This window comes from Harpia harpyja, chromosome 2 (genome assembly GCF_026419915.1).
Source record: "Harpia harpyja isolate bHarHar1 chromosome 2, bHarHar1 primary haplotype, whole genome shotgun sequence".
Lineage (NCBI taxonomy): Eukaryota > Metazoa > Chordata > Aves > Accipitriformes > Accipitridae > Harpia > Harpia harpyja.
Genome location: NC_068941.1, coordinates 1,547,077 through 1,559,997, shown reverse-complemented (window position 1 = coordinate 1,559,997; position 12,921 = coordinate 1,547,077). Strand labels below are relative to the sequence as shown.

The following is a 12,921-nucleotide window of genomic DNA, read 5'->3' as shown; positions in this document are numbered from 1 at the left end:
TAAAGGCTATATAAGCAAATGCTTTCCCTTCAATCTTCCTAGCATTTCTGAACAATTTAGCCCACATCATAATTTGCAGCCATGAAGTGGGTAACGTTAATTTCATTTATTTTCCTCTTAAATTCTGCCAGCTCCAGGAATCTGCAAAGAGTTGCTCGAGACACAGGTAAGAAAGGACTAATTAGTTGTCTTTGCAGTCTTTGTTATATCAATTTAATGTCTTTAATGCAATTTCACAAACAATTCTTGCAAGCCTGATCCAAAGAGAACAGAAAAACTTGATTGACTTGAAAAGAAACTAAATGAAGAAATCGTGGGGAGATGGGTAGAACACTCAGGACAACTTAACTGGGCGAGCAAGTTGGGTAGCGTCCCTTTGCAACATCAGTGCAGTGCATGAACAGATGTTGATTATTCAGAATCTGTTTGCTTTCCAGCATGGAGAAGGCGGATGCGCTGTGCTTTTGGAAGTGCTGTCTTTTGAATGGTAGTTCATAAGCAAGCTCGTCACCAATTAAAGGCAACGGTTTTCACACGAGTAGGCCAGAAATCCAAAAATCTGCATCTCAGTCTGGGCTATAAGAAGGCTAGCTGAAAACTCCTCATTGTGTCATTTCTCTCTGTATTATAACTCTTTAGACCTTGGTCAAACAAATATTTCTGCAGGCAGTCCCAGAAATTTTTCCACTGATACTTTTGAATTTTGTTTGAAACGTAAAAATACCCAAATTTAACAAAACTGAGTTTTCCGGAGCTGGCTGGAAGTGGCAGTGAACAACAGCAAAAAATCTTCAAATTACGATTTTCTGCACTGAAACCCTTATTATCAAAGCAGGTGTATTCCATTAGGTAAGGCAATTACTCTTCACGTTTTCTAAATGCTGGTGAATGGTATTTCTAGAACAAAACAACTGCCCCATTGTAGCTCATTCAGTAGTGTTGCCGTATACCTCAGTATCTATTGGGAAGGTCTTGTAGGAGTCTTCTCGCCAAGAGCGAGGTATAACTGCAACCTGTATTTGCTGCCATCAGGACCAAGCAAAGCTCATGAAGAGCACAGATGATATGTACTGGGTGGAACAAGAATATGCATCTGCCGAGTTAATTTTGTGTTCAAAAAGAGAAAATTCTACTAATGCTTGCTGCATTCCTTTATTTGTAGTGTAGACACAATAATGTTGTTGTTACGCAAAGGACATGTTTGCTAACCCTTAATAGTAGGCTACAGCAGTCGTTTTGAATATTTGCATTAAGTATGTGCTTACAGAGGTAAATATTGTATTAGAATCCTAAAAATCACATGCTTGGGTTGCTTCAGAAAGAGGAGCACGGATAAGAGTTAGGTATCTGCAGACAAACAGACAAGAAAGGTCATCTGAGACAACAAAGAGTTCAAGGTGGCCTGAAGAAAGCTTTAGGTTGAAGTTCCCGGAAAAGCAGTACAGATTACCCAGGATGGTGTACCCAAAGGTGGGATTTTACAAGTGCTCAGCATTAACTTGGTCTGTTTCAAAACAATTATATTACTCCCTTAAGTATAAGAGCTGGGTGAATGCTGAACACTTCTCAAAATCTGGCCCAAGGGGCCCAGAATGTATTCTTTAAGGGGTCTAGCCCAGCCAATGTGAGAGAGAGCATCATTGTTCTCTTTGTTTTTTTTTCTAGAGCACAAGAGTGAGATTGCCCATCGCTACAATGATTTGAAGGAAGAGACATTTAAGGCAGTGTAAGTCAATGTTCAGCTTACATTTTCTGATTGTTTTCTGTCTCTGTTGATACTGGACAAAAAAGGGAAACTAAAACACACTGTATGAGCTAGTGAAGAGTGCGTATGTCTCACTGAAGTATGGCATTGAGTTAGCCATCTTACTGTTAGTGTACAAAGCTTACAAATATTTCAAGGCCTGCAAAAGTCACGACGACTTTCTTGCTCTCTGGGAAAAGCACTCCCTGCAAACCTCATGAGAAAACCCGTGTTCCTTATACGAAAAGAAAATAGGCATGAGTAATACAGTTTTGATAACTTTAGGGTGGAGAGGAGTTGTGCTGGATTCAGACATTACCAAAAAAACCCCAACTAAACAACCAACCTCAAAACACAAACCTGCGACAGGTTTTCTGAGACCATTCAATGATTTGGGGAAATTCCTGTTTTGGGAATGGCAGAGGGCCCTGGCAGGAGCATAACTACTTCTGAAAGAAGGCAGCCTGAAGATCATAATTTGTAACAATGGCAAAAACCAGCTTGGTTTATGGCATTTACAGATATGCTGGTGAAAGTGGCAGAAGACTCAAATCACAGTCTTTTCTGTTTTGTTTCTAGTCTATTATTCAAGACTTTTGTTCTTGGGAAGTAAGTTTAAAAACATTTTTCAGAAAGGAGGCGAGAAGAGGAAGGATATGGGATCTGGTACTATGCTCTTCGTGGTACTCTGTTTCAGAATTTGTGCATGTCATTTGAACAAACAATTTTGGATCCAGGAGCACCTTCGAAAATATTGTCTGTTATGTTTCTTATCTCCCTACTCCAAAATGTGCTTTGTGTTTCAGTACCATGATCACATTTGTCCAGTATCTCCAGAGATTTGACTGTTAAGTTTCTTATCTCCATACTCCAAAATGTGCTTTGTGTTTCAGTACCATGATCACATTTGCCCAGTATCTCCAGAGATGTTCTTATGATGGACTGTCTAAGCTGGTGAAGGATGTTGTTGATCTGGCACAGAAGTGTGTGGCCAATGAGGATGCTCCGGAGTGCACAAAATCACTGGTAGGCAGTGAATCCTTTGGTATTGTGTTTCTCCTCATTCCATGCAGCTACCAGAATCATCCTTGTTGAGGATTTACACCTGATCCTTTCAGGTGTTGCTGTTGTCATCAGCCAATGCTCAGATTTTAGTGGTGAAACACAGAACTTGTGTTGTGTGCTAATTTAAGGTACTTAGTTTAAGAAATTTTAAAAAAACTCCTCTAAGATCAGGTAACAGAAGAATTTTGCAGGTACGTAAGCTCCCTGGATGTCTAGCAGGTTCAGCCCGGCCCTTCAGAAAGTTACGCGCTTGTGTTCTTGCGAGCTCTAACGTTCAGATGAAATGACGTGACTACATTAGTTCTCCCTAAAGGTTTCCCAAGCTGATCATCAAGTAGAATATCAAATCCTGCTTCAATTCATCTGAAAATTCAGTTTAGTCAGATTATAAGTAGAAGGAGATCGCTGTCTTGCACAGAGTATTTTAAATTATAATTAAAATTAATTTTTTTTCAATAAAGCATTGCAACAGTTTTGATACCGGACCACATAAAACTTTATGAAATTGTGTTGAAAACAATGGATTATTCTGATCTATGGTCTAAATCTTATCCAGTAAAAACGTATTTACTTTTCAATCTGGGTTTTCTTTTACAGATAAATATAATGTACATTATACTGTCTATAAACAATAATTCTGACCCTCAGCATCTCCCTTATAGCCCTCCATTTTCCTGGATGAAATCTGCCAAGTAGATAAGCTCCGCGACTCATATGGTGCAATGGCTGACTGCTGTAGTAAAGCTGATCCTGAAAGAAATGACTGTTTCCTGTCATTTAAAGTTCACCAACCAGACTTCGTTCAGCCATACCAAAGACCAGCTTCTGATGTGATATGCACAGAGTACCAGGACAACCGGGTGTCATTACTGGGACAGTAAGAAAAATGGCCATTTTGTACTGTTTAAGTATTTAGTCGTGCAGAAGAGGGATCCCCAAGCTATACAGAGTGTGTGGACATGCAGGACATTTGAAAAAGCTGCAAGTACTGAACCTCATATCTGCATGTATAAAACAGTTGCTCAATCATTAAATATCCAAAGCTCTGATCACTTTTTTTTCATTCCATGCTAGAGCAGGTTTTTCCACTAAAAAATGGGCTTTAAGGGATCACATTTTATAAATCTTGGGGGACTTCTTTTTTTTCCAAAAAACCCTGAAAAATCACAGTGTTTCCAATATTGATTTAATAATTTACTTGCTCCAGCTTCCCACTACCCTCGTTGTAATTAGAAAGGATGAAGAAAGAGAACAGTAAAAAGAGTAAAAATTGGCAATAGAATCTTGGTGAAATGGCATTTTTCACACTCAAAATCAGAATTTTCAAGTATTTGACAATGCATTTTAAAAAAGCATATGTACAACAAACTAAGTAGCTGACAGTGTAAAGAGTTCATCCTTCTGTCATTGTTACTGAGTCCTGCTTTGGCAACAGTGAGGTTTAGCCGAGCATTTACCATTAGTAGGTATTATCTTAGGAAAGTAGATTACATTTCTAAACCAGAAATAAAAGTTATAGAAGCTGTAAGAGATGTAAGGCCATTTGTTGTTGTCATTGGAATACGTAACTTACGTTTTCCTTTTCCTTATAGTTTCATCTATTCTGTTGCAAGAAGAAACCCCTTCTTGTACGCCCCGACGATCCTCAGCCTGGCTGCTGATTATGAACACGCGCTTCAAAGCTGTTGCAAACAGACTGATATCAATGCTTGCTTAGATGAAAAGGTATATAAAATTTTTCAGTATGGATGAAAACTAAGCAACTGGTCTGCTACGTAAGGTAGCTCTCTGATTTTAGCAGTAATTCTCTTTAAAGTCAGAAGTGATTTTAAGAGGCTAATGTTAAATTACGGTTTATAATTCCAAAATTGCGCTTTCCCGTGGTGGTTTTCAGTAAACGTTTGTATATGGCTTCATAGAAGCTAAGATGGTCGAAAAATTCATATTTTGATTTTTTTAAGTGAAAAAACAAAAGAGTCAAACTGCAGATAATTAAGCTTGTCTTTTTGTCCCTTTGCTAACACATTATCAGGCAGCTATGAGTATTGCACAGATGTGCTGAATCCAAATAACATGTAGCGCTTGGAATTTTTCATCTGTGGTAAACTGTAGCGAGAAGGCACGCTACCGAAGAGGCACTAGGGAAAGACAGATCTCACTTGGCAGCCTAACATGCCATCGCCACATCCGACATGTAGGTGAATGAGAGGTCTCTCCTATTCTTCCCCTGTTCATTGCCCAAGCAAATGGAGGAGAAACAGTGAGAATGGGTAGAATCTTCCTGTTCGTGCAAACCTTTGTATGAAGAACTTGCAGAGAAGGGTCAGGATTAATCATGTGTTAGTGCTATGAATCAATAGCGGATGACTTCCACATAGCTTTGGTGTTTAGAGAACTGTAGCCAAAAGCTCATGTTAACCTTGAGAATGGCATGAGCCAAACTTTCCCTTTGTCTGAAACTCAGTCCCAGTGACTTCTGCATAATCACTGCGGTGCTTTGAAAGACAACTTACGCTCCTTTGAAGCCACAGGGTTTCAATGAAATTGAAGTACTTGGTGAACAGCAGCACGTCTGTAGAAGAATTGCACTGTGCCATAAGGTATAGTGTATAGACTAGAAGTTAAACGCTGATCGCAAACTGGTTAGGACTGCCTAAGGAATTCTCAGTTGGCTTGGCTTTTCATCAGACCCAACTGGACCAGAACCTGCTATGTTTCTGAAGTGGGGTTTTCAGATCTGCTTTTTTTCTCAGTCCATTAAATGTAATCAGTTTAATGTGACAGTGTGCATCCTGTTACTATAGGCAGCTGCCATAAAAGCAAAAGCCAAGAAAATAAGTGTGATGCAGCAGTATTCTTGTGGAATCCTCCAGAAGTTTGGCGAGAGAACCTTCCAAGCAGAGTAAGTTCCAGTCAGTTTTTTGCAAAAAGTAGGCTTGTTAACCTAAACCTGAATCTACTCAAGAGGAAAACATCAGCATATATAATTCACTTCTATATGCTGCATTTGAAAACTCGTGGTACTTCCTAGCATACTTTTGGCTGAGGACCATCGTCCAACAGAATAGAAATCAGCGGGTCAGTCTTTCAACGCTAGGCCGACGGCAATTTCTTAGCCTATTTATTTAAATGTAGAATTTAATTCTGATCAGGTTTCTACATAAAGACTGGACGCAAAGGGGAACCTGTGTATTTCAGGCTGATAGTAAGTACTAGTAAAAAGATCAGCCATGAGAGTTACAGAGAAATGAAACCGTCTCTGAAACAAATCCAGGAGACGCGGAGTTAACTGATGGAGTGTCACTCAGAACCAGAGACTCCAGTGTGTTTAATTTACTTTTTTGCCAAAGCTGTGACACGTTCCTATGCCTACAGCTTTTAGCGATAGGCACATTGGTAATCAGCAAAGTAAGTTGCTAGTTTGAACCTGAAAGTGGTCAAAGAGTCAAATTGGGCAGAGTCACAGTTGTTGTCAAAAGTGCCTTTTTAAGATTAAGAAAGACTTTTGCAATTAATAATCGGGTCACCTGCCTAAGCACAGAGAACTGCTTTCATTCTGTGGCTAGTCTAATACACTAACATTGACTAGGATCACCTTACTAGACATAGTCAGCTTTGATTTAAAGGTTTAAGTAGGACTATATACGTCCGTGCTAAGTAATCTAGAGATGCTTTACAGTTGCTCAAGAGCAATGGGGAATTTTAGGATGTGACTCTTACATGGACAGCTCAGAACAGAAGAATCACAAAGTTAGTTGTTTCTGTCTCTTTTAAAGGAGCACTGGGTTACTGGTGCAGGTGTCAATGCTCTTTTTTCTTAGCCACCAGAAATTAGATGAGAAGAATGAATGAATATTTACTTGAAACAATGCTGATCTTCAGCATCATAAATGTTGGGCATTTGCAAGGTTTCTGTTCCATACCCAGCTTTAAAACAAGTGTATTTTTCTTCTTTTCCACCTAGTAAACTTGCTCTCCTGGGCCAGAAATATCCCAAGGCTCCATTCTCAGAAATTGTTAAAGTTCTACAAGGTATTAAGGGTATCTACAAAGAGTGCTGTGAAGGGGACATGGTAGAGTGCATGGATGACAGGGTAAGCTAAATCCTTTTCAGAAATGTTTACATACTTGAAAAATGTTTAGGAAGACAATAATTTGTGCCTCTATTCATTCACAGTCCAGGGAACTTAGACTCAGCACTTCTGGAAGGTTCCTCAGCCACTGAAAAACTCATGGCCAGCTCAGCTGACTGCTACTGGAACTAGGTTTTGGACCAGTTTCCAGATCGAGCCCTTTATGATCATGAGGGCAAGGAGCTGTTACTTACAGTATAGCACGTGTGTTTTGTTGAAATCAAAACATTTATCAGGGAGATATTGTTTGATGGTATATACTCACTTCAAATCAATCATAAACAAAGCAAAAGAAAGCAGAGGCAAAACGGCCACAATTTTTTTGCTGTCCTGTTGTGCACACTGCCGTTAATCCAGCTTTCCTGTAATGCCAATGAACTCTAGAGAACAGCTTGCATGGGACGATTAGCAAAACTGTGCAATAGTGACATGATTTAGATATTGTCTGGCTGGCTGGAATTTAGACAGACTTTTTAAACCAGCTGGTGTCCAGTGCTGGCTTTATGAAGCTCTGGGGTTTTTCATGTTTTGTTCTCTATCAGAGCTGGGCACCTGACAGGACTGACAAAACCAATCAGGCATCCCTGTGACAGACCACTCAGTGACTTTCCTTGGCTTTCCAGAGTTTGTTTTCTCAAAGTTTCTGAGATCAGGGAGGGAACCACATTGTCCCCCGCGCCTGCGAACATCGTGCTCAACGCGCACAGGACGTGCCCGTCCCTCTGGTTATTTCTCTTTGTACGGAGACAGCATTTCCTTAGGAAAGTGCTAAGTAAATAGGTGACCTGAGTGAAAAGGGAAGAATCTGGAAAAGAGAGAGGAGACAAATTAATCTATCTTTAAATTATTATTTCATAGCTTGTCTGATTGATAGTATGTTTTTATTTTACAGGCAGAGCTTATAACCTATATGTGCTCTAAACAAGAGGTTTTCTCAAGTAAAATCAAAGACTGCTGTCAGAAGCCAATTGTGGAACGAAGCCAGTGCGTTATCGAAGCAGATTTTGATGACAAACCTGAAGATCTTCCTTCACTGGTTGAAAAATACATACAAGATAAGGAAGTGTGTAAAAGATTTGAGGCAGGCCATGATGCATTCTTGTCAGAGTAAGTAGTGCCAGCAGCATGCGTGCTTCCATTTGAGAGTTCCTGCAAACAATCCTCTCTCTTTCCTGGACTTTGGCCTTCTGCACCACTGGAAAAACTGTCCTCTTGGGTGTTTCAAGTGCATATGGAGAAAAGAGATGACCACATGCAAGTCCGATATAACTAATGTGGCTTCAACCCTAGTTGAACCCCTCATTTCTCATTCATGCTTTGTGACTGTTTCTGTTCAGCACTGTCCTACTTATCACAGCTGAATTTATCAGTGCCTTTCTTTTATTTGAGGGTTTTGTGCAGGCCCACTTACATTTTCTGCTTAAGAACTATTCTGTCCTAGGGAACTATTTTGTTCCTCTCACATTTGCCCTGTTGGCAGAAAACAGAATGACCAAAAAATTCTACTAAAACAAGCAGACAGCATTCCAAGCTCATTGTCCACCTCACTTGATCTTATCCGAGGAACTGTCATTGTCAATTACTGTGTTGTGCACAAAGAAAGCAGCATGTTATTCGGGAGCTCTAATTATGTCAGCTTGTGTGTCTTCCAGGTTTATTTATGATTACTCACGAAGACACCCCGAGTTATCCACGCAGCTGATTCTGAGAATTACTAAGGGATACGAAACACTCCTGGAGAAGTGCTGCAAGACAGACAACCCTGCTGAATGCTACGGAAATGCTGTAGGTGCAAAGCTTTGTTTGCGGATAACTGGAATGCTTGATCGGTACCTTTTGTGAAACAATTAGGTTGATAAGGTCCTATGGAAGAGCAGACAGAAAGCATTCGGAGAGACTAAGCCCAGGGGAAGTCAGTGTTCTGATGGGAGATGAAGCAGTGCAGGGCCCTTGGCAAGGGTACAGAGTTTTCTCACATCACAGAGTAACTTAATTGGTCACCTCATGAAATTTCAGACTACTCTCACTCAACTGCCTGATGCCTCTATCTCTCAGAAGTGATTCTCCTTATCCTGAAGAAGATAATTTGTAGCTGGTTAGCTACAGGCTCCACTGCCTATAGTGAGTAGGGCTGCTCATGGATTATGACGGGAACCTGCCTGGCCAGCTCACATAGAGATGCCTAAACTTAGGTCACCTAATCTTAAACTGAATCGCACACAAGTCACAGCACAAGTTGAGTCACTGACAGCTTTGGCCAAGGGATAGAAAGAGGATGTTCCCCTCGTGGTTGATAATCCTATACTTGAAAAATATTCACCCAATCTAAACAAACAAACAAAAAACGCCTATTGTCTAGAAAGTAAGTCCAATGGGTAATTAATTTAAATTAAATTTCAAAAATCTTGGTGCCTTTTTAACAAAATTTCTGTTAGAACTTAAGACTCACATGAGAATCAAGTCCTTCCTACGCCATCCAGGCTATACGGAAGTGATCAGCCTTGCAAAATGGGTATCTTGTAGCTACTAATATTTAGAAGACGTCAAAAGGTATATGTGTATGACTGTTACCGAGATGTCCTCCTCCAACGTTACTAATAAATTTATACTCGATTGCAGCAAGAGGATTTGAACAAACATATCAAAGAAACTCAGGATGTTGTAAAGACCAACTGTGAGCTTCTCACTACCCATGGCGAGGCAGACTTTCTTAAAGCGTAAGTACTTTCTGATAAATATTCTTTAGTGTAAACCATGATGCTGGCTGCTTTGGGCAAATTTATTTGGTCTTCACTTCTATTTTCACTTTAGTCGTCTAACTCAGTAGAGCATTCTTCAAATGTGAGCAAACAGTCATTCTGATACGACTTTTTCAGACTTCTGATCCGCTACACTAAGAAAATGCCTCAGGTATCAACTGATACCTTGCTTGAAATTGGAAAGAAAATGACAGACGTTGGTACAAAGTGCTGCCAGCTTCCTGAAGACAGACGCCTACCTTGTTCTGAGGGATATGTGAGTACATTTGTTTATTCTCTCTACTCCTTGTGGAGTTTTCTTCTGTTTTTAAAAATGTTGAATTCTGGTGAGATAGTAAACTCACAATGATTTTTCATAAACCCCAAGCTAAGCATCTACTTAACAGAATTTGAAGCCTGTTCATTTTTAATGGATGTGAGAACCTAAATAGTTGTCTGATGGTAGCTTGTGAAAATTTTAGTTCAACTTCGCTCTCCCTCAGAAAGCACAAGTAAGTTGACTGGGTCTGTGGCAGCTTGCATTTGGAAAAGCTGAACAGTCTCTTAAGAAAAAAAAAAAAAAAAAAAAGAGTACTTACTGATTGTAGCCCAGTGGACAGACTGTTTGCAGATTAAGAAATGCTCAACTTCAGGAATATGTCTTTATTTTAAATTTTAAGACCATGACATTTCCGATCAGGTGTTTAGATGACAGCTTCCACTTCCAGCTATGCTATTGTGACACAAACATCACAGATTTCTTTTGTTATTGTAGGTGGTGTAACTCATGTTTGTCCTTTCCTTCTCTTTTCAGCTGAGCATGGTGATTCAAGATATGTGCCGGAGACAGGAGACCACACCTGTAAATGACAACGTTTCACATTGCTGCAGTGACTCCTACGCTTACAGGAGACCGTGTTTCACTGCCATGGGAGTAGATACCAAATATGTGCCTCCACCATTTGACCCCGAGATGTTCAGCTTTGATGAAAAATTGTGCACTGCTTCTCCTGCTGAACGGGATTTAGGGCATATGAAGTAAGCTAAAAGAAATACGTTGCAGAAAAACTTCTGAAGTGTAACACTTTACGGGGGTGGAGGGCAGAAGGAAGCTACAAACTCCCTGTTTTGTCATCTGACTGGGACTTCACTAGTGACAGAGAGAAAACCAGATGGAACTATGTGTTTGTACTGAGCTTGTCAGTGCATAACATCATGTAGTTTGGAAGAGGCAAAATAGGGTATTTTCTTCAAATAAAATCAGTGTCTTCGCTGACGAGTTTCATGTAGGTCCACTGCCAGTGCAAGTCTTAAGATGTGCTTAACTGAGACAACATACAGATCATTTCAATGAGTTATTTTCCCACCTGTAACTGGGATAACAAAAAGTGAACGGATGGTTGTGGTGGACTGGGGGTTTAGGGTCACAAATAGGCACAGACTCCTCTAGGCGTGACAAAAAAAAAAAAAACCTCATAAATGAGCTGTACCTGCATGGAATGGCATATTTTTAATTGGGAAACCAAATTACAACAGGTAGCGTTAACTGTGTATTGTGGCTTTGTTTTCAGACTGCTTGTCAACCTCATTAAACGCAAGCCTCAGATGACAGAAGAACAAATAAAGACAATTGCTGATGGGTTCATTGCCATGGTAGACAAGTGCTGCAAGCAATCGGATATTGAGACATGCTTTGGGGAAGAGGTATTTCCTATCTCCTTTTAAGAAAAAAAAAAAAAAAAAAAAAACCACATGTACAGGAAAGTGGAAACTCACTAGGAAACCATGCACTACAAAAGTGGTTCTGCACGCTGCTATGATTACTTGTCCGTGTGCCCTTACAATAAATTCGCCTACAGAGCATAACACATATCTTGACTGTACAGATTATAGTCACTGATTATAGTCATTGAACAATTGCATGTGGAAACGTTGTCTGGAAGTAATGTAGTCCAGTCATTTGCTCAAAGCACAGCTAAATTCTAGATTAGATAAGGTTCTTCAGGGCCTTGTCTGGAAGAGTTGCATATCTACAAGCCATAGTTGAAAAATAAATATATGTAGAATTTAAACTATATTTCTAGCATACATAAACTTCCTTTTGTGCTACAGATTCTTATAGAACTCTGAAGGATTACCAGTAAAAAGTGCATCTGGATCAGTTATTAGAGGTGCCTAGCAAATATACATATATTAGCAGGGGGAGTCCAGCTGATTATGTCCTATGAACAATCATTCCATTTTTTTCAAAAACTCATCAACCACAGGTACATTCATTCATTCAACATTCACTTGTCTCTGAAATAACCACAGGAGAAGTTTATCTGTAGCCATATTGCTGAGCAAGCGCAACGCATTTACAGGAAGTATAAATGACAGTTTCCAACAGCAACCTCATTATCATTTGAAGCATAGAACTGTATTACTAATATCTTAAACTGGTTATTGATTGAATCCTTCTTTTTTATTTATAACCAAAGCATTACATAAGTAGATGTATTAGGAAGACTTAGGGAAGAATTATTTTTCTGTAATTCACTCTAAAAGTTCATTTTCTACCTTTGCAAAATTGAAAAATACCCAACATACAGGAGCGCACAGATTCTAAGCTTAGGACGTACCATTAGAATTATCCTCCAAACCGTAACGCAGACACAAGTTAAAGCTTATAAAAGTTCCTGCTCAAGCGCTACATACTTTGCTCCCTTGGTTTCTCTCTCACAACTGTTTGTATTCCTTTTTCTAGGGTGCAAACCTAATAGTCCAGAGCAGAGCCACATTAGGAATTGGTGTTTAACACGCGGTAGGTAACAGCAACAATGCATATATATGCAGACAGGTCATCTGTCTGTCTACCCCTCTCTGCCCACCATTCCACCCATTTAACTCCTTCAACTCCAAAAAGCTTCTAGCTTCCCTTTAACCACCAGGCATTTGCTTTTTGTAATGGGTGGTTCACCATCTGCCATTACATAGCATACAGAAAGTTGAAGTACTGCTAGTGTGCTACCATTTTACAAAATAATCCTTTTTGTTTCTCCAGTCTAGGTTGCCAGTGGGAAAAATATGAAGAAAAATACTTCTGTGTAACTTCTCCTGCCCATTACCTTTTTTCATTTGGTTTTGAATGAGTATTTCATAAATCTTAAGTGTTTTGCCAAACCACATACGTTTCCAGAAACTTTTCAATTCTATTACCTTGAAAGAAATGAATAATAAATAAAAGCTTTATAAATCTGCA

At 39.6% G+C, this 12,921-nt stretch overlaps 1 protein-coding gene across 2 annotated transcripts; it reads left to right on the top strand.

Annotated features, from left to right (window-relative positions):
- The first annotated feature begins 25 nt into the window (after positions 1-25).
- On the top strand, positions 26-12,921 carry LOC128153088 (albumin-like). 2 transcript variants are annotated; one of them, XM_052811987.1, is made up of 15 exons: positions 26-166; positions 1,666-1,726; positions 2,638-2,770; positions 3,472-3,686; positions 4,402-4,534; positions 5,614-5,711; positions 6,774-6,903; positions 7,835-8,049; positions 8,595-8,727; positions 9,562-9,659; positions 9,819-9,957; positions 10,495-10,718; positions 11,252-11,384; positions 12,427-12,483; positions 12,729-12,921. In XM_052811987.1, the coding sequence occupies exons 1-14, from the start codon at positions 82-84 to the stop codon at positions 12,475-12,477; spliced, it is 1,848 nt and encodes a 615-aa protein (XP_052667947.1). In that variant the 5' UTR covers positions 26-81; the 3' UTR covers positions 12,478-12,483; positions 12,729-12,921. The 2 variants fall into 2 exon arrangements, with proteins under 2 accessions (XP_052667947.1, XP_052667938.1); XM_052811978.1 differs by having other exon boundaries at positions 12,724-12,921.

What these genes read in the sequence shown, in the direction of transcription:
- LOC128153088 (XM_052811987.1), top strand. Translation starts at nt 82, where the DNA reads ATGAAGTGGGTAACGTTAATTTCATTTATTTTCCTCTTAAATTCTGCC. An exon ending in GAGGCAGACTTTCTTAAAGC is followed by an intron (nt 9,660 to 9,818) that starts GTAAGTACTTTC and finishes CGACTTTTTCAG; the next exon opens with ACTTCTGATCCGCTACACTA. An exon ending in AGACATGCTTTGGGGAAGAG is followed by an intron (nt 11,385 to 12,426) that starts GTATTTCCTATC and finishes TCCTTTTTCTAG; the next exon opens with GGTGCAAACCTAATAGTCCA.